The sequence below is a fragment of the Musca domestica genome, unplaced genomic scaffold (assembly GCF_030504385.1).
Source record: "Musca domestica strain aabys unplaced genomic scaffold, Musca_domestica.polishedcontigs.V.1.1 6, whole genome shotgun sequence".
Classification (NCBI taxonomy): domain Eukaryota; kingdom Metazoa; phylum Arthropoda; class Insecta; order Diptera; family Muscidae; genus Musca; species Musca domestica.
Window position 1 is genome coordinate 2,595,662 of NW_026712363.1, and position 23,457 is coordinate 2,619,118.

The following is a 23,457-nucleotide window of genomic DNA, read 5'->3' on the forward strand; positions in this document are numbered from 1 at the left end:
GAATTGTTTCAAACCCAATTTTTGGTGAAAAAAATTTTAATTTAAATAAATGGGATAAATTATTTCCAATTAAAAACGATAACGTTACCTGATTTCGCCAGAAACTTCAACAAAAGAACTTAAAAATTATCCTCGTACTCCAATATCCGGCTCGAAGGACTATGTTTTTGTCTCAAACAAAAACTTGGCAAATTTAAAAAAAAAACAACAATGCAATCACCGGCGAAGCACAGCGGGAAAGAACGATAGCAAAATCAGGAACTTTGAAATAAAATAAAAAACGCATTTATTTTAACACTTTGTGTTGAAAATGTTTTCACTTTCCGTTTTATTTAACGTTTTTTTTTTCTTGTGCAACAATTATAAATGCTATTAATTCAAAAAAGTTAGTTTGAAAACATTAATTCAATTTATTTTCTATACGGATCGATCGGTTCAACTATTAAAAAACAACCAACTAAAAAATTCTTTGACCAAACTTTTGATTGCTCGCTGGATCCATTCTAGCGAGTGCGCCATTTATCAACCAGGCAAAAAATATCCCAAGCTTCAAGTAACGTAGCCAGATTAATCCTGTATCTGATGGTTTGACGACAGCAACAGAAATCCCAGATTTCGGCACTTCATGAAAGTGAACACAGAGGATGCATTAAATAACACACTTACCTTGGTGGACGAACTCTCCGTTTTAATAACGTGGTGTGCCATGTAATAATGGAACAAGTCGTTATTATATATTGAAAATATGTTTTAGTTTATGTATAACTCATCTGAGTCTGGTCATTCTCTTGGGTTTAGGAGTAGTCGAATCTAATTGCGGAAGAGTACTTGGACTATGGGAATTGTATCTGATCCTACCTTGAAAGGAACCCGAACAATATCCTTTCCATCTTGGTTTCTCGTGGTAGTTGACATGAATAGATACTCCTAAAGTTTATCGGATTCGAAATAAAATTTCCTCGTAGTAAGAATAAAGGAGTCCAACGACAAAAATTACGTATGTCTTTTATGGTATAAAATTAATTAATAAATTGAATTGAAATAGTTTTGGAGGAAAATACCGAAATGGAGATTTTGTAATTATTTCCTTTCTTTACAGTATCCAAATGAATGAATAATGTGGAGAAAAATATAGTTTCAGTAACATTTTCTCCGATGACGAGGTATTTTTGGAAAAAAATATATATTATTAATTGAACACGGTGAAATAAATCGACTAAATAAAAAATGTTGTCGAAAAGTCAGTAAAGACTTGAAAAATATTCGAAAAATGTGAAAATGAACGATTTACACATGTTACCTAGCGACGAAAATAAAAACACAACACTAATAGGACTAAATCAAGTTGGACAGTACCACTGGTATCTATGTGAAAAATATATAAAATTGTTTGGATCGCTAACCATTTAAAGTGCGACCATATAAACGGAACGACAGTAGGATGCACGAATAAGAAAGATAAAACAATCGAATGTAACAGTTCACTGTTAACACCGCAATTATGTATTATGAATAGTTATGTTACTATCGAGATGATTCATTGACGGTTGTCTAGCAATGACAATAATAAAAAGAGAATTAGAAAGAAAGAATAAAACTGGAATATATTAGCGACAAAATAAGAGGGCAAAAATGGAGTATATAGATAAGAAAAATTAACGAACATTGAAATTTTGAAATTAAATTCTTAAACTTTATCAATATTCAATACTGAAATATTGTTTGATTAAACAAGTATTCACAAAAAATATGTTCTTAACATTACAATCAAAACAATGTGCGTTACAAAGAAAGGAAAATGTAATTTACCGATTGGAAAAGCTTTTAATAATCGCACCTATGTTTGACAAATTTCAATACATAATTTTTGAAGTCTTTTTCGATAATAAAACACAAACATATCTTTATTTTTGATGGAAATTTAAAAATAACTCATGAAAAGTTAGTTTGTTTATGCCAATTGTCGATTAGTACCGTTGTATTGGGTCTACAGGAGAACAAGAACCCATGGTACAATAAAAAGGTAAGATAGAGCTATCAGCTTTGTACAATTTTTTTCTAACAGCCTGTTCCACGATCTCGAAAGAAAATTTGTGCGAACGAAGGCTACTCACTCACTTTCGTATAAGAATGCGTTCCACTAATATTCGTTCTTTCTTTCGCATAGCCTTACGTGATTCAGTGTTGCTAAATATTTTTTTGGAAAAATTAATCGCGAAATAAGGCAAAAAAGCGCCAAATGTCTAATTTAAACGCGAAAAAGCAGCAGTGGCTCTGTCTCAACTGACATTTCAGTTGTAAACAAACAAATTGTAAATAAACAAACAAAATAAAAACTCTAGTGATTGTGTTCAAACTATTTGTGCTCTTACAGCCTGTTCCACGATCTCGAAAGAAAATTTGTGCGAACGAAGGCTACTCACTCACTTTCGTATAAGAATGCGTTCCACTAATATTCGTTCTTTCTTTCGCATAGCCTTACGTGATTCAGTGTTGCTAAATATTTTTTTGGAAAAATTAATCGCGAAATAAGGCAAAAAAGCGCCAAATGTCTAATTTAAACGCGAAAAAAGCAGCAGTGGCTCTGTCTCAACTGACATTTCAGTTGTAAACAAACAAATTGTAAATAAACAAACAAAATAAAAACTCTAGTGATTGTGTTCAAACTATTTGTGCTATTAGAAAATAAAAAAAAGAATATTTCCGTAGCCCTATTTTTTATGGATGATGTGGAGGAGGTTCAAAATGTGCCACGGAGGCATTTAAGAGATGCTTCGAATTTATTTGAAGTACCTAACAACCAGTAAGTATGATTGTATTTTTACATTTTTGAAATAATAAAAAATAATAATAATTTTTTCAAGGTTTGTGGCCAATTTTCGTGTGTCGAAGGAAGTTTTCGGGCTCTTTTGGATATGATGGAAGAGAAGTGGGTGCCCGGTTGCAGAACTACCCAAATCCGCCCCGATTTAAAACTTCTTCTGCTGCTTCCAAAAATTGGCACTCCTCTGGCGAACACAGGATTCTCCTCCATATACTAGTGCCCGCAGCTGTGTAGTTGATGATTTTTTCGTGCTGGAATTGAGAAAATAAAAAAAATATATATTTGTTGTTCACATATTAAATTGCATTTATTATTTTTACTTACATTTTTGTTTCCATTTTCAATCAAGCAATGTTTATGTTAAAACAATTTTCCTTAATTGTTATTATACGATAGCAAACACACAAGTGACTGATTTTGACATCTGTGTTCGCATGCGTACGAAAGAAAAAAGATAGTGGAACGCAAAATTACACTGAAATGCTTACGTTTTCGTTCGCTTTGATTTTCGTGCAAATTTTCGTTCTGATGGATTTCAGTGGAACAGAAATCAGCTGTTTGTCGTGTAAAAGTTGTGCGAACGTGTTTTTTCGATATCGTGGAACTGGCTGTTAGAAAATAAAAAAAAGAATATTTCCGTAGCCCTATTTTTTATGGATGATGTGGAGGAGGTTCAAAATGTGCCACGGAGGCATTTAAGAGATGCTTCGAATTTATTTGAAGTACCTAACAACCAGTAAGTATGATTGTATTTTTACATTTTTGAAATAATAAAAAATAATAATAATTTTTTCAAGGTTTGTGGCCAATTTTCGTGTGTCGAAGGAAGTTTTCGGGCTCTTTTGGATATGATGGAAGAGAAGTGGGTGCCCGGTTGCAGAACTACCCAAATCCGCCCCGATTTAAAACTTCTTCTGCTGCTTCCAAAAATTGGCACTCCTCTGGCGAACACAGGATTCTCCTCCATATACTAGTGCCCGCAGCTGTGTAGTTGATGATTTTTTCGTGCTGGAATTGAGAAAATAAAAAAAATATATATTTGTTGTTCACATATTAAATTGCATTTATTATTTTTACTTACATTTTTGTTTCCATTTTCAATCAAGCAATGTTTATGTTAAAACAATTTTCCTTAATTGTTATTATACGATAGCAAACACACAAGTGACTGATTTTGACATTTGTGTTCGCATGCGTACGAAAGAAAAAAGATAGTGGAACGCAAAATTACACTGAAATGCTTACGTTTTCGTTCGCTTTGATTTTCGTGCAAATTTTCGTTCTGATGGATTTCAGTGGAACAGAAATCAGCTGTTTGTCGTGTAAAAGTTGTGCGAACGTGTTTTTTCGATATCGTGGAACTGGCTGTAAGTGTGCCCGTCTTCTGCCAATTTTGTGTATGTATTTATTGTTTTGAAAATGAAAAAAAAAAAATATTTTCAAAACCAATCATTGGAAGACATGTACATTGCGGCTCGCGGATTAAAGGTATTAGCCAGTTTAGCCATGAAATTGAAAGATTGAACAGATTGGATCATGTTTTTGAGAAACAATCCGTTTATTTCATTCATGGTTCGCGCTATTTGTTTCATTAAAATATGAGGTTTAAAAATACGAAAAGAACTTGTTTCATAAAATTTTGAGAGAGTCTGACAGAAAGCGGGCAAAGCCTCAGGGCTGTATTTCTGTAGTTTTACGAAGCTATTCTACCTCCTTATTGTACCATGCATGAACCTATATGAACAATGTTCTGCAACAGGATATAGATAACATATAACATAATTGTATAATATTACAATAGAAACTGATGCTAAAATGATAAAAAAAACACAGAACAGAAGAAAACAGAAACATGGAATTATATAGACAATTTTCTGTCACAGCAACTAGAATCTCCAAATACCAAATTTACGCTGTTCCGCTGGGAAGAGCGGCTAAAGTCGTAAAAAATACTGAATACCGGGAGGTATACGAAAGAATGGCTTATATTTACAATGTTCTGCCACAATGAATAGAAATCATTTTGAACTACAAATACCGATTTTTTACCTATTCCGCTGGAAACTGGGGCTAACCTCGTCAAAATAAAGAATATGGGAAGGTACAATTATAAGGTTCACGTTTATCTATGCCCCCATATAAAGGTAGTTTAAGATATTGGAATTACTTAAAATTCAGTTCTTGGATAATTTTCTATAATTTCTTTATCTTTCTATCTTCCAGATATTATGTATTTTGATGATTGTAGCTAACTTTTTTACAGAATTGTTTGAAACTTGGATTGGGTGTTCCTAATAAGAGAAGCGACTCATATCCCTCGAATAACGGATTTTCGTCATTTAGAGGCATATTTTTATATGATTTATCTTCCAAATGGTGGGGGGTACAAAAAATTCGGCCCGGCCGTACTTAAATGTTTCTTTACATGTTTGTTATACAAACATTACTTAGATTAAACATTGATAATCACTATCACTATATGCTTCATCTTTTTATACCCCTCACCTCACAGGCTATATTAAATTTGTCAATCCGTTTGCAACACCTCGAAATATTGGTCGGAGACCCAAAAAAGTATATATAAAATTATCAGAATAAAACTATAAGGCAGTTTAGCGAAGTTCGACCGCCCGTCTTTCTCTCTGTTGAAATCACAATAGAGTCTAAATTATTTAATCTAGAGCTTGGAAATTGGGCAGAAATGTTTATATTAGGTCTATAAGTTAATTAGTATAGCCCCATATAGCGGCAACTCCTATTTTCGGTATTTTGAAGGTTTCTGCCACAACTTCCTAACAAATTAAGTGAAGCTTGAAACTGGGGTTGTTGGTAAGTCTGTGCTAACCTATTTATTTATACCTCCACCATAGTATGGAGGGTATATTAAGTTTGTCATTCCGTTTTTAACACCTCTAGCAGCATAAAATTCAAGTCCACGTCTTTGTTGAGCCCCCATAAAACGGTACCTACCGATATTCGGTACTTTAATGATTTTAGGGACATTTTCCACCAGAATTGTTTCAAATTTTATATTTAAAGTTCGTAATGTATACTACAGCCTATGACAGAAAATTGTCTGTGCAGGTCCACGTCTTCGTATAGCCCCCATATAACGGTACCTCCCGACATTCGGTATTTTGATTTTATCGAAATAATAACCGAGTTTTTTTAAGTTTCGCATTTGAATATTGTAATGGCTTATGACAAATGTTACCTACGCAGGTTCATGTCGTCGTATAGGCCCTAATAAAATAGCTCCATTCGGTATTTTTAGATTTTATTACATTATTACAGAATTTTTACGGATTTTATTGTTTTTGAGAATTGCAAAATTCGTTCCAAATGGTGAAGGGCATTTAAAGTTCGGCCCGGCCGAACATATAGCTATTCTACTTGTTATTTATTTATTTTACTTTGATAAACATACTGGTGGAGAGCATAAAAAAGTTTTTTTGTTACACAAAACAAAGCTTACATTTGTGTTGAAGAAGGCTTTCATTCAGATTCGAGTTTCATTTAAAAATAATAATCTGGCAATAATATTCCTTTAAGTTTTTTAATAGTAAACAAGTAAAATAGTGTTAAATAAAACCGTGTTGGCATTTGTGAATATCAACTTTAAACCCTTCATTTGACAAACGTGGCTTAAATCTTTAAAATACTAAAAATTTTCAATTCCTGATGGTGATGGCTCATTAGGAACTTGACCTGCCTACCGACGAAACGTGCAATTGATTGGAATACACATTTGTGCAAAAGTTCGTTTATAATTGTTTGTAGCGTATAACTTTAGTATTTATAGGAGTAACAAGCAGAATGACGAAGTTAATATACCCTCCATAGTCAGTTGAAGGGCATTAAATTGAAATGAATTGAGTTGTCGACATAGATCCCTTTTAATTCATATGTCATCAAACTTACTCTTACAATTCGAAGAGTTTTGTACGGAAATATACCTAACTACTATGAGAAACAGAAGATTTAACTGGTAACTGTGCTTTCAAAAACATTTATGTTTCAAAATATAATTTAAAATATTATAATCTATTTTCATTTTATGAATAGCTAAATATACGGATAATTTTTGTACAATAAACTTATTTTTATTATATTTTCAGATCAGTGACATACATCAATTCTATACAAGAAATCACGATTTGCTTCTAGATTTGGATATGGAATATAAAATGGGAATTTCAGGAGGAGTAAAAAACAAAATATGGATTACTTGTGTACTTCTGTCATTTTGTTTATGTTTATTTGAGACATATTCCTTTTAATTATATTATCTGACAATTATTGTTTAAATTATGAAATGTGCCTTACATTAAGTGTTTATTTGTTACAATATTTCTACTTTTTATCTCTGTATTTCTAAAGATAGTTATTTATAGAGACCGAAATTCATTCCATTGTGTCCATTGTTCATATTCCATTTTTATATATAACACATTTAGTTTTCATTACATTTTTCGCAAATGTTAACTATAAAAACATATGTAAGATAAGGTGATTGTTTAAGTTTTAAATATTACAGGTACATGTAAAACCTATAATATTTAGGATGTGTAATTGGTTGATCAATTGGATATGGCCCCATAGATGGCAATAGTTAAGTACTTTAGCAGCAGTGTGTTGATATGATACCTTATATTTACGAATCCTTAGTATGTATGAGCGTGCTATATATGTATTTCATATCTAACATGACAAAAATCTTAGCAATGTATAAAATAAGCAAATGTATATAAACATTAAATGTTTTATTCGTAAGTTTTAACCATAAAATAACGTAAATGTATTCGACTTAACCGAATCTTATATACCCACCATTATTATCTATGCAGAAGATGTAGAACGACAGTTTTGCCTAAAAGCAACGCCGTCGTAATACTCCTTAAAATATTTAATTTGTTTAACAAAATATTGGATAAAACCTAGATTTTACTATTGTCACAATAGCTATTAATTAAGAGCAATCAATGAATCAATGTATGTATGTAGTTATTGAAGCAGATCTCGACATGGTAAACTACATCCATAGATATTCAGTTATAAGTAGAATTATTTTTTATTTAAATATATAAAAACTGTTCAAACATTATTACGAAAGAAACTTTCATTTGTCGATTATGAAAAATAAATGTAAATAATGATTTTAAAAATTAAAAATCCAACTTATGCTTCAACTTTTTCCCGTAAGCTATGTATATTGTCTTGTTATATTTTCGTATAACAGCAACTTTGTTTAATGTTTGTTTTATGTGAGATAAAAATTAATCAGTCGATAATACGCTGTTTAATAATTCACGTTTTCCTATGCATTTATAATGGTTCAACAACTTTGAAATTTTAATTTTACTATCACATTTTATTTCCAACTATTATAGATAAAATAGCTTGCCAAAAAATTGTTTATAAAAATATTACCAAATTCTTTGTCAAAAGCAATAGGTATATACTTACATACGTAACATATACTCATTAGATTCTATGGAAATTTTACTTCTTTGCGTCATGGTATTCTCTAGAAATAAAAACTTAACGTTATATTTATTCTTGTAAACAAGTAAATTTGGTATTAATGCAGCTTTTTGTAGTTCCAATGCTTCGCAAAGTGTAACCTATCTCCTTATAATATTGCAATGGAAACAAAAATTTAGGTATATACCTACGACAATGCAGACAAAGCAATTGTCATATTCGTATGAACATAAGGAGAGATATCAGGCTCTGTTGCATTTTGAGACGAAATGAAAATGTCCAAACTCTACGAAAATATTTAATTTCGTTCATTTTAACAAACAAATTTATAAATCTGATTTATACTAATATGTTTTATTTTGCTAATCACCATAATTCAAATTAGCGATATTCTTTTTTAAATCCCTAAACTAGCGATGTTGGCTGCTTAAAGTAGCGATTTTTACTCAAAATTGTTTATTTTCATTAGTATTAAGCAATTACAAAGCAAACGAAAAGGAATATCAGACCAAGGTCTAAATAAGGTTGAACAAGAAAATCAGGGTACAATAAAAAGATATAGTAGAGCTACCAGCTACAATTTTTTCTGAGTGCCAAATTTGTGCATGTATTTATTGTTTAAAAATACAAGAAATTTTCAAAATAAATTGTTAGAAGAAACGTTATTGTGGGGCGCGCGTTACATATAAACCATTTTTGCCATGAAATTGATACAGTGAACAGTTTGGATCATATTTTTTAAACAAAATCCAGAAATGTTATTCATCTTTTGCGCTTTTTTGCTTATTTTAATATTCAGGAAAAAATTGTATTCCAGTAGTTTTACGAAACTGTTGTACCTCTTTATTGTACCATGAAGAATACTACTTTTAACAACAATTGGAGAATAAACTTATTAGTTGTTCACTATTTTGATTTGACTTTCTTTTAAATTCAAATGACAATTTTGTACTTTGAGGACGAACTTAATTAAGAGATAGGATTACTGGCCGATCTCATATTGACTGTTTAACGAACTTTCTATATAGGATTTGAGAGCTTATGAGTTTGGAAATAAACTGAGAAACGTAGGTTTTTATATGTGTCGGTGTGATCAGTTTTACTTTTTGATTACAGTTTGTTGTTTATGTGAAGTATTTTGGCCTAAGTTTTTGTTTGTTTTATGTTCAAGTCGGATTAAAAATATTAATATATGTACGATTTTTTTTTATTTTGCCGTTTCTTTCTGCGGTTTTTACAATTCGTCACAGTTTTTTTGCCCCAGTCAGTAGAGATTTGTGGTTTTTTAAACTTATCTGTAGCGATTTTTATGTCGGATTGGTTGGCACCCTGTGTTTGATGACATCAAAACAACATATCGTTAGGATAATGTCAACGACCGAATTTGATTAAAGAAAAAGACCCTAACAAAACCCTAAAACAGTGTATTAGAATTGAGTGCGTTTATAGTTTATAGCAAAAGGATAACATGTTATTGCTTATAACTGTAAACCGAACAAAAAATTCCAGGGCTAAGCAGGTAGATGTGTCGGACTATTAGCTAATCGTATGAATCGTTATTTTAGATATAAGAAAAAAAAAGAAAATGCCATGTCACACAACAAATGATCGTTTGGAACATCCTCTATATTTTTTATTGAGCTTGCTGTCTATTTTCAAAATTAGTAGCCAGCTGATGCTTGGGTGGATTTATGTTCACTTTGAAAATTGATCGTGCCCCGGAAAGTACATCAAGCATTTACATATAATTATAAATTAATCATTTACATACAATGCTTGTCTCTGCTACGTTGAACAGCTAGTTCAAGAAGAGTGCGGACAGGTGTTTGTAGCTCGAAATCTCGGATGTTTTCACCTGGGTTGTTGCGGAATAGAATAAGAATCAGGATTTGACGGTATGTCAGCGTCGAAGACATCGTCATTTGAGGATTTACGTGGTCAAGTCATTCTGCAACACTCAAGCTATGTGCCAAAAATCGTTAAAAGTTTAGCGATTAGAAGAAGCAGAAGATGCATTAAATACCATACCAACCTTGGTGGTGAAACTCTCCGGTTCAATAACGTGGTGTGACATGTAATAATAGAATCAATCGTTATTTTATATTGAAATCATGTGTTTTAATTTATAAACTCGTCTGGATCTGGTTATTTTCTTAGATTTAGGATTAGTCGAATCTAATTGCGAATAATTACTTCGACTATGGGAATTGTATCTGATCCTACCTTGAAACGAATCCGAACAGTATTCTTGCCATCTTCGTTTCTCGTGGTAGTTGACTTTTCTGGTAAAAAATGAATTAATTATTGAATTGAAATAGTTTGGTGGAAAATACCGCAATGGAAATTTTGTAATTATTTCCTTTTTCGCAGTATCCAAAGGAATGTGTAATCTCCAGATTTTTGGAATAATGTGGAGAAAAATAAAGTTTTGGAAATATATTCTCCGACGAGCTATTTTTGGTAGAAAAGTATGTATTATGAATTGAACACGGTGAAATAAATAAATAAATAAAACATTTGTCGAAATGTTAGTAAAGACTTAAAATATATTCGAAAAGTATGAAAATGAACGATTTACACATGTTACCTGGCGACGGAAATACATGGTACAATAAAAAGGCAAAAAAAGAGCTACCAGCTGATTACATTTGATGTTTTCTAAGTATGCCCGACTTCTGTTAATTTTGTGTATGTATTTATTGTTTTGAAAAATGAAAACAAAATATTTTCAAAAAACCAATGATTGGAAGACACGTAGATTGCTCGCGCTCTAAAGCTATTAACCAGTTTAACCATTAAATTGAAAGATTGAAAAGGTTGTATAATATTGTCCTTTTTTGTTATTTTCCAGGAATAAACCTAAACTCGGCTGGCTCCCAAATGACAAGACTGGCAGGATTTCGGCAAAATAAAAAGCTGCGTTTATTTGGTTTGTTTGTTTACAAATAGTGAGTTTAGTTGTCGTTGTTTATTCTCTGTAAGAATTTTAAAATTTAACAAAAATTAAGTTTACAAAAAAAAATAAAAATATTTAATTTAAAAACAATAAAAATTAACACGACTTACTTATTTTTGGGTTCTAACAAAAAAGGGAATAAACAATGGCCATAAAGGCCTATTTATATAAAAAGTGACATTAAGCAAAACAACAAAAATAAACAAAATGAAGATGTTGGCTTAAATTTAGTTTCGTCTCCCTCTTCGCTTGGGATATTTCGGCCATTTATAACAGTGGTATTTCAAATTTGGCTACACTTTTTTAGCTTTGGTAATTGCAGGGTTACCATCTCCAACATCCCCATCCCCGTGAACTGACCCAGAGGGGGAGGCTTCACCAACTCCGTCTCCAGCCGCTTCCACGTCCAAAATGGCAAGTTTGGACACAGGTCTGTGGTATACACCGGCACTCGTTCTCACCTTGGCTGATCGTGCCACTCCGTCTTTGCCCCTGAATACTTCGATGACTCGTCCACGTCTCCATTGCCCGTTTCAGCCTACGATATTTTGAAAATCTATTAATATCTGGAATACAGAAACATACCTGGCAAGCCACCAAAACTTTGTATTTGTTTCTTAGCTCTGTTTTGCTGTGATCCACACATGTTCCAATTTGTTCCTCGTCCGGCCAATACTTCTCTTCTTTTCTCAGGAATTCTGGCCCATTTTTCCAACGTCCTTCTGGCTGGTACTTCTTGGGTCCTTTAGCACGGGTCCCTTCGTCAGCTGGGTTTTCCGCTCCTGGACACCACCGCCACTGCTCCATACGGCTGCTTTCCAGAATCTCCGACACTCTATTTGCCACATATTGTTTGTATGTACGGTGTTCTGAACGGATCCAACTTATCACTGTTGAGGAATCTGACCAAAAATAAATGTTATTAATATTCTTCAAATGATTTTCCAAAAATTTTTCCTTCATTCGCACTCCAATTACTGCTGCTTGCAACTCAAGCTTAGGTATAGTATGGTATCTTGTTGGGGCACAGCTCGTCTTGCCCATAACGAACACAACACTTACACCACAATTTGTTACTATACGCCAGTATGCCACAGCAGCCATTGCATCTTCACTGGCATCCACAAACACATGCAAATCTACTATACCATTAAAAAATCCATTACTGTAACACCTCGGAACTTTGAAATCCTTTAATTTAGGCAATTCCTCCAGCCAGGTCTTCCAGCGGCTATAAATCGCGGACGGCAACTCCTCGTCCCACTTTATACCACTTTTCCACACATTTTGCATAATTATCTTCGACGTCACCATAAAATCACCAAGAAACCCGTATGGATCGAATACGGACATATTTAAAGACAACATTTCGCGTTTCGTTGGCACTTTTTGCAATTTCAATATCTTTTCATCCACTTTGTGTAATTTTAATTCAAAACAAAAAACATCTGATTTTGGCAGCCAATGAATACCGAGTACCCGTTCCATTCCATCATCAAAAATTGAGTTGCCATCACTTTCATCAGAAATAGGGTTGCCAAACATACGTTGTAAAACAAGGGAATTAGACTTGATGTTGCGGAGATTAAATCCACCCTCTTTGTGAATTTTTATGACATCACGTACCACTTCAACTGCCTCACCTTCAGTCTGGAAACAGTCGACGTAATCGTCTACGTAATGACGATCGATGATTCCTTGTACTGCTCTTGGCGACTCATTTATAAACCTTCGGGCATTTAGGTTTTTTACATATTGGGCTATGGTGGGCGAACAAGTGGCTCCAAAAATCATCCGTTCCATTACATAAGTTTCTAAGGGTTGACTGGGATCCCCATTTCTCCATAGAAATCGCTGACTGTCCTGATCTTCTTTGGCGATTACAATTTGGTGGAACATCTCTTGTATATCTCCGCACACGGCTACAGGAAATTCCCTGAATTTAAAAAGAATAGAGATTAAAGAGTTATTTATGTCAGGTCCAGGTAATAAGGCTTTATTTAATGAAAATTGTTGAACTTCAGCAGCAGCATCGAAGACGATACGAATTCCGTCTTTGTTGGGATTTTTAACGCCAAAATGTGGCAAATAAAACGTTCGGTCGCTCCTTCTTTCTCGTTCTGCTACTGAAAGTTTACGGCAATATCCTTTTTCCTCGTAGTCTCTTATCTTTTTGCAATATTGAGCTGCATATACACTGTCCTTTGCCATTTTTCGTTCCACACACTGCAATCGGTTGTACGACAAATTGTACGATTCTGGAATTGGAGAAAAATGTTCTTTCCACAAAAGCGGACACTGATATCGCCCATCGATTCTTTTCGTGTTTTCTCTCAATATTTTTAACGCTCGTTCATCATCTATGGACAGAATTGGTGTCACATTTACCTTGGTACCCAATGTCTCCACGTCGAAATATTGCCGCATCATGGTATGCATTTCCTTAAGAAAGTCACAATTTTCTTCCTCGAAACGTTTCCTAACGTGTAAAGCCCGCTTAAGATTGGAACTCTTCTCGCCTGGGATCGGTCCATAAATTACGGCGCCTAATCTCGTTAGGGTAATGATTGGTCCAACATCGGTCATCATACGAGGAGCTTCCAAGGGAACTGTTAAAAATGAATGTTGCAAGCTTAATATTAGTTTAGGTTGAACATTCGAATAATCCCGGAATGGAATTTCGGCGATTTGGTCGATTTCACGGGATTTAATTAAATGAGCCAGATGGCAACTCTGTATTGGCAATGACAGATTGGACGAAATGTAAACATTGGTTATCGGGTACTTGTTGTTGTACTCACCGACACCACTAATTGTCAAATTAATTTTTTCTGTTTTTTCGTTTATGTTTTGGTTATTAAGCCACTGAATTTTTAAAATCTCCGGTTTCCCGTGTACTCCGAGTTCGCGAGCAACGTCCTCGTCCAGCATGGACACATTGGCGCCGTCGTCAATGAACGCGTACGTCGTTATTTGTTTGTGTGTTCCGTATAGCGTCACGGGCAAAATCTGGAACAGTACGTTTTCGGTGTAGTGGGCGGCATGACAATTTCTTCGTTGTGTTTGAGACGGCGGTGCGTCGGGAAGAGATGGGGTGTTCGTTCGTGGCTCCAAATCGTGTGTGGGTAATGTTCGGTTCGGTTCCTGGGATGGCGTCGCGAGTGTTTTGTGCAACAATTGGTGGTGTGATTTTTGGCAATCATTTATGCCACAACGACGCTTATAGTGGCAATTTTTAAGTTGGTGGCCTCTCTTTAAGCAACAAAAACAAGTTTTAATTTGTTTAATTTTATTCCATCGGTCATCGATGGTCATTTTTAAAAAGTGTGGACAGATTTTTATATTGTTGCACTCTCCCTGACAAATTGGACAGCTCGAACTGACAGCGACATATGCGTATTTTTTTTGTTGTGTTTGTGTGTGTCGGCGATTGGACGAGGTTGCTGAAATTGGCTGTGTGTCGTGGACCATATGTGCGAGACGGCGTAATATTCCCAACCAATCGCTGAAATCAACTATAGTGGCGGGGTGCTGGAGTTGCAGACATTTTTCGGCCCATTGCATTTGGCGGTTTATCGGCAGTTTGGACACTAGCTCACTCAGCAACGATGGATTGGATAGATGGTGTTCACCCTTGGCGTTTTTTAGGAAAGTGGCCATATTGGAGAGTTTGTTGGCAAAGTTGACAAGTGCATCCAAATTATCATCTGCCAGCGGTGGAATGGCTCGGACTTTTTCTACTTGGCTTCGGATAAGTTGCTCTGGTCGACCAAATGTTTCCTGCAGAATTTCCAAAATGGCGCTGACGTTGGCAGAACTCCCCAACATGGATTCCACTGTTTCCCTTGCTCGGCCCTTCAATGCGTCTCTCAAACGCATGATGTTATGGAGATTGGAGTAACCAAATTCGGTTGTGGTGCTCTCGTAGGCTTCGAAAAATGCCTGCCACTCCTCTGGAAGACCTGAAAGAATAGGCAAGGGATAAATTTTTTTATGTGCATTTCCGTTGGTGTTATTTGAAAGTGAATTTGGAAAAGACTCATCTGTGTTGATAGACAATGGCGGCAGTTGATGCACTTGAGTCTGCAACTGTTGACTTGTTGTTGGCGGTACTGTTTGTGGTGGCAAAACTACTGAATGTAATGGCAGATTCAATGGCGGCTGTGGCGGCAGACTCAATGGCGGCTGTGGTGGCAGATTCAATGGCGGCTGTGGTGGCAGATTCCTTTGTGGCTGTTGCGGCGTATTCAATGGCGGTTGTTGTGTCGTTTGATTTGAGAAAATTGGTGGTTGTGACGTCAGTGTAGGCAATGCTTGCTGCGACATTGTGTTTTGCAAAGAAGCAAACTGCTGTGACGTATTTAATAGTTGTGCTTGCATTTTTGCTTGTGCTGCTAAAAATTCGTCTTGCATTGCTTTCATCTGACGTTGCATCTGTTCCATTTCAAATTTCATAAGTTTTCTCATCTCGGCTAATTCATTTGCAGGATTTGGTGTTTTGGCTGGTGTATTTGAAGGCGGTTTTTGGAGCTGTAACTGAGAAGAAGAAGAAGAAGATTTAGAAGTATTGGCGGGCGGTGTATTGACGGCTGCGGCTGCAGCTGGCATTTGTTGCTGTTTTTGGTGGCTGCTGGTAGGCGTATCTCCTGTTGGTGAGCGAACGACAGACATATCGTAAGTGTCAGGGTTATATCGGGCTGGCGGAATTCCTTGAGTGCTGCGTCCACTGGTTCTTCTGGTTAGATCTTGGTTTTGTGGCATAAAACCGGCAGAATTTCTTGAATACAGGTAAGAATTATTTTTTTTTGTGACTTAAAGTGGTGACAGCTGTTTTTAAAAAATGTCCGTCCGTTTTAATGAACAGCAACAATAAACACGAATTCAACAAGACAATTGACGACAGAAATTAAATTGACATAAAACAAATAAACAAAGAATAAAGAATAAAGTTGTCCTTTTTTGTTATTTTCCAGGAATAAACCTAAACTCGGCTGGCTCCCAAATGACAAGACTGGCAGGATTTCGGCAAAATAAAAAGCTGCGTTTATTTGGTTTGTTTGTTTACAAATAGTGAGTTTAGTTGTCGTTGTTTATTCTCTGTAAGAATTTTAAAATTTAACAAAAATTAAGTTTACAAAAAAAAATAAAAATATTTAATTTAAAAACAATAAAAATTAACACGACTTACTTATTTTTGGGTTCTAACAAAAAAGGGAATAAACAATGGCCATAAAGGCCTATTTATATAAAAAGTGACATTAAGCAAAACAACAAAAATAAACAAAATGAAGATGTTGGCTTAAATTTAGTTTCGTCTCCCTCTTCGCTTGGGATATTTCGGCCATTTATAACAGTGGTATTTCAAATTTGGCTACACTTTTTTAGCTTTGGTAATTGCAGGGTTACCATCTCCAACAAATATTTTTGAGCGAAAAACCGAGGCATAACATTCATTTTTCGCGCTATGTAACTCATTTTAAAAATGAAGAAAAAAAGGCAAAAAAGAAAACAACTTGTTGCATATAATTTTGAATGAGTCTGACAGAAAGCGGGCAAAGCCTCAGGGCTGTATTTCTGTAGTTTTACGAAGCTATTCTACCTCCTTATTGTACCATGCATGAACCTATATGAACAATGTTCTGCAACAGTATATAGATAACATGTAACAGAATTGTATAATATTACAATAGAAACTGATGCTAAAATGATAAAAAAAAAAACACAGAACAGAAGAAGAAGAAAACAGAAACATGGAGTTATATAGACAATTTGCTGTCACAGCAACTTGAATCTCCAAATACCAAATTTACGCTGTTCCGCTGGGAAGAGCGGCTAAAGTCGTAAAAAAATACTGAATACCGGGAGGTATACGAAAGAATGGCTTATATTTACAATGTTCTGCCACAATGAATAGAAATCATTTTGAACTTCAAATACCGATTTTTTACCTATTCCGGTGGAAACTGGGGCTAACCTCGTCAAAATAAAGAATATGGGAAGGTACAATTATAAGGTTCACGTTTATCTATGCCCTCATATAAAGGTAGTTTAAGATATTGGAATTACTTAAAATTCAGTTCTTGGATAATTTTCAATAATTTCTTTACCTTTCTATCTTCCAGATATTATGTATTTTGATGATTGTAGCTAACTTTTTTACAGAATTGTTTGAAACTTGGATTGGATGTTCCTAATAATATAAGTGACTCATATTCCTCGAATACTGGATCTTCGTCATTTTGGCATATTTTTATATGATTTATCTTCCAAATGGTGAAGGGTACAAAAAATTCGGCCCGGCCGTACCTAAATGTTTCTTTACATGTTTGTTATACAAACATTACTTAGATTAAACATTGACAATCACTATCACTATATGCTTCATCTTTTTATACCCCTCACCTCACAGGCTATATTAAATTTGTCAATCCGTTTGCAACACCTCGAAATATTGGTCGGAGACCCAAAAAAGTATGTATAAAATTATCAGAATAAAATTATAAGGCAGTTAAGCGAAGTTCGACCGCCCGTCTTTCTCTCTGTTGAAATCACAATAGAGTCTAAATTATTTAATCTAGAGCTTGGAAATTGGGCAGAAATGTTTATATTAGGTCTATAAGTTAATTAGTATAGCCCCATATAGCGGCAACTCCTATTTTCGGTATTTTGAAGGTTTCTGCCACAACTTCCTAACAAATTAAGTGAAGCTTGAAACTGGGGTTGTTGGTAAGTCTGTGCTAACCTATTTATTTATACCTCCACCATAGTATGGAGGGTATATTAAGTTTGTCATTCCGTTTTTAACACCTCTAGCAGCATAAAATTCAGGTCCACGTCTTTGTAGAGCCCCTATATAACGGTAACTCCCGATATTCGGTACTTTAATGACTTTATGGACATTTTCGCCAGAATTGTTTCAAATTTGGTATTTGAAGTTCGTAATGGGTAATACAGCCTATAACAGATAATTGTCTGTGCAGGTCCACCTCTTCGTAAAGCCCCCAACGGTACTTCCCGATATTCGGTATTTTGATTTTATCGACATAATAACCGAGTTTTTTTAAGTTTCGCATTTGAATATTGTAATGGCTTATGACAAATGTTACGTACGCAGGTTCATGTCGTCGTATAGGCCCTAATATAATAGCTCCATTCGGTATTTTTTAGATTTTAACAGAATTTTTACGGATTTTATTGTTTTTGAGAATTGCCAAATTCGTTACAAATGGTGGAGGGTATTCAAAGTTCGGCCCGGCCGAACATATGGCTTTTTTAGTTGTTATTACTTCATTTTACTTTGATAAACATACTGGCGGTGAGCATAAAAAAGTTTTTTTTGTTATACAAAACACAGCTTACATTTCTGTTGAAGAAGGCTTTCATTCAGATTCGAGTTTCATTTAAAAATAATAATCTGGCAATAATATACCTTTAAGTTTTTCAATAGTAAACAAGTAAAATAGTGTTAAATAAAACCGTGTTGGCATTTGTGAATATCAACTTTAAAACTCTTCATTTGACAAACGTGGCTTAAATCTTTAAAATACTATGTTCTGCCTCCACATCCAGATCCCATTAAAAATTTTCAATTCCTGATGGTGATGGCTCATTAGGAACTTGACCTGCCTACCGACGAAACGTGCAATTGATTGGAATACACATTTGTGCAAAAGTTCGTTTATAATTGTTTGTAGCGTATAACTTTAGTATTTATAGGAGTTACAAACGGAATGACGAAGTTAATATGCCCTCCATAGTATGTTGAAGGGCATTAAATTGAAATGAATTGAGTTATCGACAGAGATCCCTTTTAATTCATATGTCATCAAACTTCCTCTTACAATTCGAAGAGTCTTGTACGGAAATATACCTAACTACTATGAGAAACAGAAGATTTAACTGGTAACTGTGCTTTCAAAAGCATTTACGTATCAAAATATAATTTAAAATATTATAATCTATCTTCATTTTATGAATAGCTAAATATACGGATAATTTATGTACAATAAACTTAATTTTATTATATTTTCAGATCAGTGACATACATCAATTCTATACAAGAAATCACGATTTGCTTCTAGATTTGCATATGGAATATAAAATGGGAATTTAATTTTATTATCTGACAATTATTGTTTAAATTATGAAATGTGCCTTACATTAAGTGTTTATTTGTTACAATATTTCTACTTTTTATCTCTGTATTTCTAAAGATAGTTATTTATAGAGACCGAAATTCATTCCATTGTGTCCATTGTTCATATTCCATTTTTATATATAACACATTTAGTTTTCATTACATTTTTCGTAAATGTTAACTATAAAAACATATGTAAGATAAGGTGATTGTTTAAGTTTTAAATATTACAGGTACAAGTAAAACCTATAATATTTAGGATGTGTAATTGGTCGATCAATTGGATATGGCCCCATAGATAGCAATAGTTAAGTACTTTAGCATCAGTGTGTTGATATGATACCTTATATTTACGAATCCTTAGTATGTATGAGCGTGCTATATATGTATTTCATATCTAACATGACAAAAATCTTAGCAATGTATAAAATAAGCAAATGTATATAAACATTAAATGTTTGGCATCCTGTGTTTGATGACATCGAAACAACATATCGTTAGGATAATGTCAACGACCAAATTTGATTAAAGAAAAAGACCCTAACAACACCCTAAAATTGTGTATTAGAATTGAATGCGTTTATAGTTTATAGCAAAAGGATAACATGTTATTGTTTATAACTGTAAACCGAACAAAAAATTCCAGGGGTAAGCAGGTAGATGTGTCGGACTAGTGCAAATGAATTATTAGCTATTCGTAAGAATCGTTATTTTAGATATAAGAAAAAAGAAAAAGTCATGTCGTACAACAAATAATCGTTTGGAACATCCTCTATATTTTTTATTAAGCTTGCTGTCTTTTTTCAAACTTAGAAGCCAGCTGATGCTTGGGTGGATTTATGTTCACTTTGAAAATTGATCGAGCCCCGGAAAGTACGTCAAGCATTTACATATACTTATATAATAAGCATTTACATACAATGCTTGTCTCTGCTACGTTGAACAGCTAGAAGAGTGCGGACAGGTGTTTGTAGCTCGAAATCTCGGATGTTTCCACCTGGGTTGTTGCGGAATGGAGTAAGAATCAGTATGAGCGTGCTATATATGTATTTCATATCTAACATGACAAAAATCTTAGCAATGTATAAAGTAAGCAAATGTATATAAACATTAAATATTTTATTCGTAAGTTTTAACCATAAAATAACGTAAATGTATTCGACTTAACCGAATCTTATATACCCACCATTATTATCTATGCAGAAGGTGTAGAACGACAGTTTTGCCTAAAGGAACGCCGTCGTAATACTCCTTAAAATATTTAATTTGTTTAATAAAATATTGGATAAAACCTAGATTTTACTATTGTCACAATAGCTATTAATTAAGAGCAATCAATGAATCAATGTATGTATGTAGTTATTGAAGCAGATCACGACATGGTAAACTACATCCATAGATATTCAGTTATAAGTAGTATTATTTTTTATTTAAATATATAAAAACTGTTCAAACATTATTACGAAAGAAACTTTCATTTGTCGATTATGAAAAATAAATGTAAATAATGATTTTAAAAATTAAATACCAACTTATGCTTATTCTTGTAAACAAGTAAATTTGGTATTAATGCAGCTTTTTGTAGTTCCAATGCTTCGCAAAGTGTAACCTATCTCCTTACAATATTGCAATGGAAACAAAAATTTAGGTATATACCTACGACAGAAGCAACGTTCTCATGTTTTTCCACAATTCACAAAACTTTCAGTAGCTGATCGTGCTGATGCGAAAACAAACAATGCAGACAAAGCAATTGTCATATTCGTATGAACATAAGGAGAGATATCAGGCTCTGTTGCATTTTGAGACGAAATGAAAATGTCCAAACTCTACGAAAATATTTAATTTCGTTCATTTTAATGTTATACTATCAAAAATCACTTAAAACAAATTTATAAATCTGATTTATACTAATACGTTTTATTTTGCTAATCACCATAATTCAAATTAGCGATATTCTTTTTTAAATCCCTAAACTAGCGATGTTGGCTGCTTAAATTAGCGATTTTTACTCAAAATTGTTTGTTTTCATTAGTATTAAGCAATTACAAAGCAAACGAAAAGGAATATCGGACCAAGGTCTAAATAAGGTTGAAGAAGAAAATCAGGGTACAATAAAAAGATATAGTAGAGCTACCAGCTACAATTTTTTCTGAGTGCCAAATTTGTGCATGTATTTATTGTTTAAAAATACAAGAAATTTTCAAAATAAATGGTTAGAAGAAATGTTATTGTGGGGAGCGCGTTACATATAAACCATTTTTGCCATGAAATTGATACACTGAACAGTTTGGATCATATTTTTTAAAGAAAATCCAGAAATGTTATTCATCTTTTGCGCTTTTTTGCTCATTTTAATATTCAGGAAAAAAATTGTATTCCAGTAGTTTTACGAAACTGTTGTGCCTCTTTATTGTACCATGAAGAATACTACTTTTAACAATAATTGGAGAATAAACTTATTAGTTGTTCACTATTTTGATTTGACTTTCTTTTAAATTCAAATGACAATTTTGTACTTTGAGGACGAACTTAATTAAGAGATAGGATTACTGGCCGATCTTATATTGACTGTGCAACGAACTTTCTATGTAGGATTTGAGAGCTTATGAGTTTGGAAATAAACTGAGAAACGTAGGTTTTTATATGTGTCGGTGTGATCAGTATTCTATTTTGATTACAGTTTGTTGTTTATGTGAAGTATTTTGGCCTAAGTTTTTGTTTGTTCAAGTCGGATTAAAAATATTAATATATGTAAGATTTTTTTTTAATTTTGCCTTTTCTTTCTGCGGTTTTTACAATTCTTCACAGTTTTTTTTTGCCCTAGTCAGTAGAGATTTGTGGTTTTTTAAACTTATCTGTAGCGATTTTTATGTCGGATTGGTTGGCATCCTGTGTTTGATGACATCGAAACAACATATCGTTAGGATAATGTCAACGACCAAATTTGATTAAAGAAAAAGACCCTAACAACACCCTAAAATTGTGTATTAGAATTGAGTGCGTTTATAGTTTATAGCAAAAGGATAACATGTTATTGTTTATAACTGTAAACCGAACAAAAAATTCCAGGGGTAAGCAGGTAGATGTGTCGGACTAGTGCAAATGAATTATTAGCTATTCGTAAGAATCGTTATTTTAGATATAAGAAAAAAAAAGAAAATGCCATGTCACACAACAAATAATCGTTTGGAACATCCTCTATATTTTTTATTGAGCTTGCTGTCTATTTTCAAAATTAGAAGCCAGCTGATGCTTGGTGGATTTATGTTCACTTTGAAAATTGATCGTGCCCCGGAAAGTACGTCAAGCATTTACATATAATTATTTAATAAGCATTTACATACAATGCTTGTCTAGTTCAAGAAGAGTGCGGACAGGTGTTTGTAGCTCGAAATCTCGGATGTTTTCACCTGGGTTGTTGCGGAATGGAGTAAGAATCAGGATTTGTCGGTATGTCAGCGTCGAAGACATCGTCATTTGAGGATTTACGTGGTCAAGTCATTCTGCAACACTCAATCTATGTGCCAAAAATCGTTAAAAGTTTAGCGATTAGAAGAAGCAGAAGATGCATTAAATACCACACCAACTGTCCGGTTCAATAACGAGGTGTGACATGTAATAATAGAATCAATCGTTATTTTATATTGAAATCATGTGTTTTAATTTATAAACTCGTCTGGATCTGGTTATTTTCTTAGATTTAGGATTAGTCGAATCTAATTGCGAAAGATTACTTCGACAATGGGAATTGTATCTGATCCTATTCTTACCATCTACGTTTCTCGTGGTAGTTGACTTGAATAGGTGTTCCTAAAGTTTATCGAATTCGGAATAAAATTTCTTCGTAGTAAGAATGAAGGAGTCCAACGGCATAACTAATGTACGTGTTTTCTTTGTCTTTTCTGGTAAAAAATGTATTAATTATTTAATTGAAATAGTTTGGTGGAAAATACCGAAATGGAAATTTTGTAATTATTTCCTTTTCCGCAGTATCCAAAGGAATGTGTAATCTCCAGATTTTTGGAATGATGTGGGGAAAAAAAAGTTTTAGAA

General features: G+C 33.7%; 2 protein-coding genes and 2 long non-coding RNA genes across 11 annotated transcripts in view; 2 read left to right on the forward strand and 2 right to left on the reverse strand.

Moving 5' to 3' along the window:
• Positions 1-7,928, forward strand: part of LOC101889441 (limbic system-associated membrane protein) — a 324,341-nt gene extending 316,413 nt beyond the window's left edge. For all 5 annotated transcript variants that reach the window (XM_059129061.1, XM_059129057.1, XM_059129058.1 and 2 more), the window contains exon 8: positions 6,943-7,928. In XM_059129061.1, the coding sequence (XP_058985044.1) occupies positions 6,943-7,104 (162 nt within the window). In that variant the 3' untranslated portion in view covers positions 7,105-7,928. The remainder of the gene's footprint in view (positions 1-6,942) is intronic.
• Positions 2,762-4,485, reverse strand: LOC131805643 (uncharacterized). The gene is made up of 3 exons (XR_009343734.1): positions 3,906-4,485; positions 3,149-3,832; positions 2,762-3,075 (listed from the first exon to the last, which is right to left on the reverse strand). It is a non-coding gene; the product is annotated as an uncharacterized LOC131805643 (long non-coding RNA).
• A 3,278-nt stretch (positions 7,929-11,206) lies between the features above and the next one.
• Positions 11,207-15,439, reverse strand: LOC131805639 (uncharacterized). Of its 4 annotated transcripts, none has more exons than XM_059129055.1 (4): positions 15,304-15,439; positions 14,066-15,226; positions 11,375-13,873; positions 11,207-11,283 (listed from the first exon to the last, which is right to left on the reverse strand). In XM_059129055.1, exons 1-3 carry the CDS (start codon positions 15,305-15,307, stop codon positions 11,640-11,642), a joined length of 3,399 nt encoding a protein of 1,132 aa, XP_058985038.1. In that variant the 5' UTR covers positions 15,308-15,439; the 3' UTR covers positions 11,207-11,283; positions 11,375-11,639. The 4 variants fall into 4 exon arrangements, with proteins under 4 accessions (XP_058985038.1, XP_058985037.1, XP_058985035.1 ...); XM_059129054.1 differs by having other exon boundaries at positions 11,375-11,802; positions 11,862-15,226; XM_059129052.1 differs by having other exon boundaries at positions 11,375-15,226.
• Positions 15,440-15,909: 470 nt separating this feature from the next.
• Positions 15,910-16,343, forward strand: LOC131805641 (uncharacterized). Its single transcript, XR_009343731.1, has 2 exons — positions 15,910-16,052; positions 16,238-16,343. It is a non-coding gene; the product is annotated as an uncharacterized LOC131805641 (long non-coding RNA).
• The last annotated feature ends 7,114 nt before the right edge of the window (positions 16,344-23,457 follow it).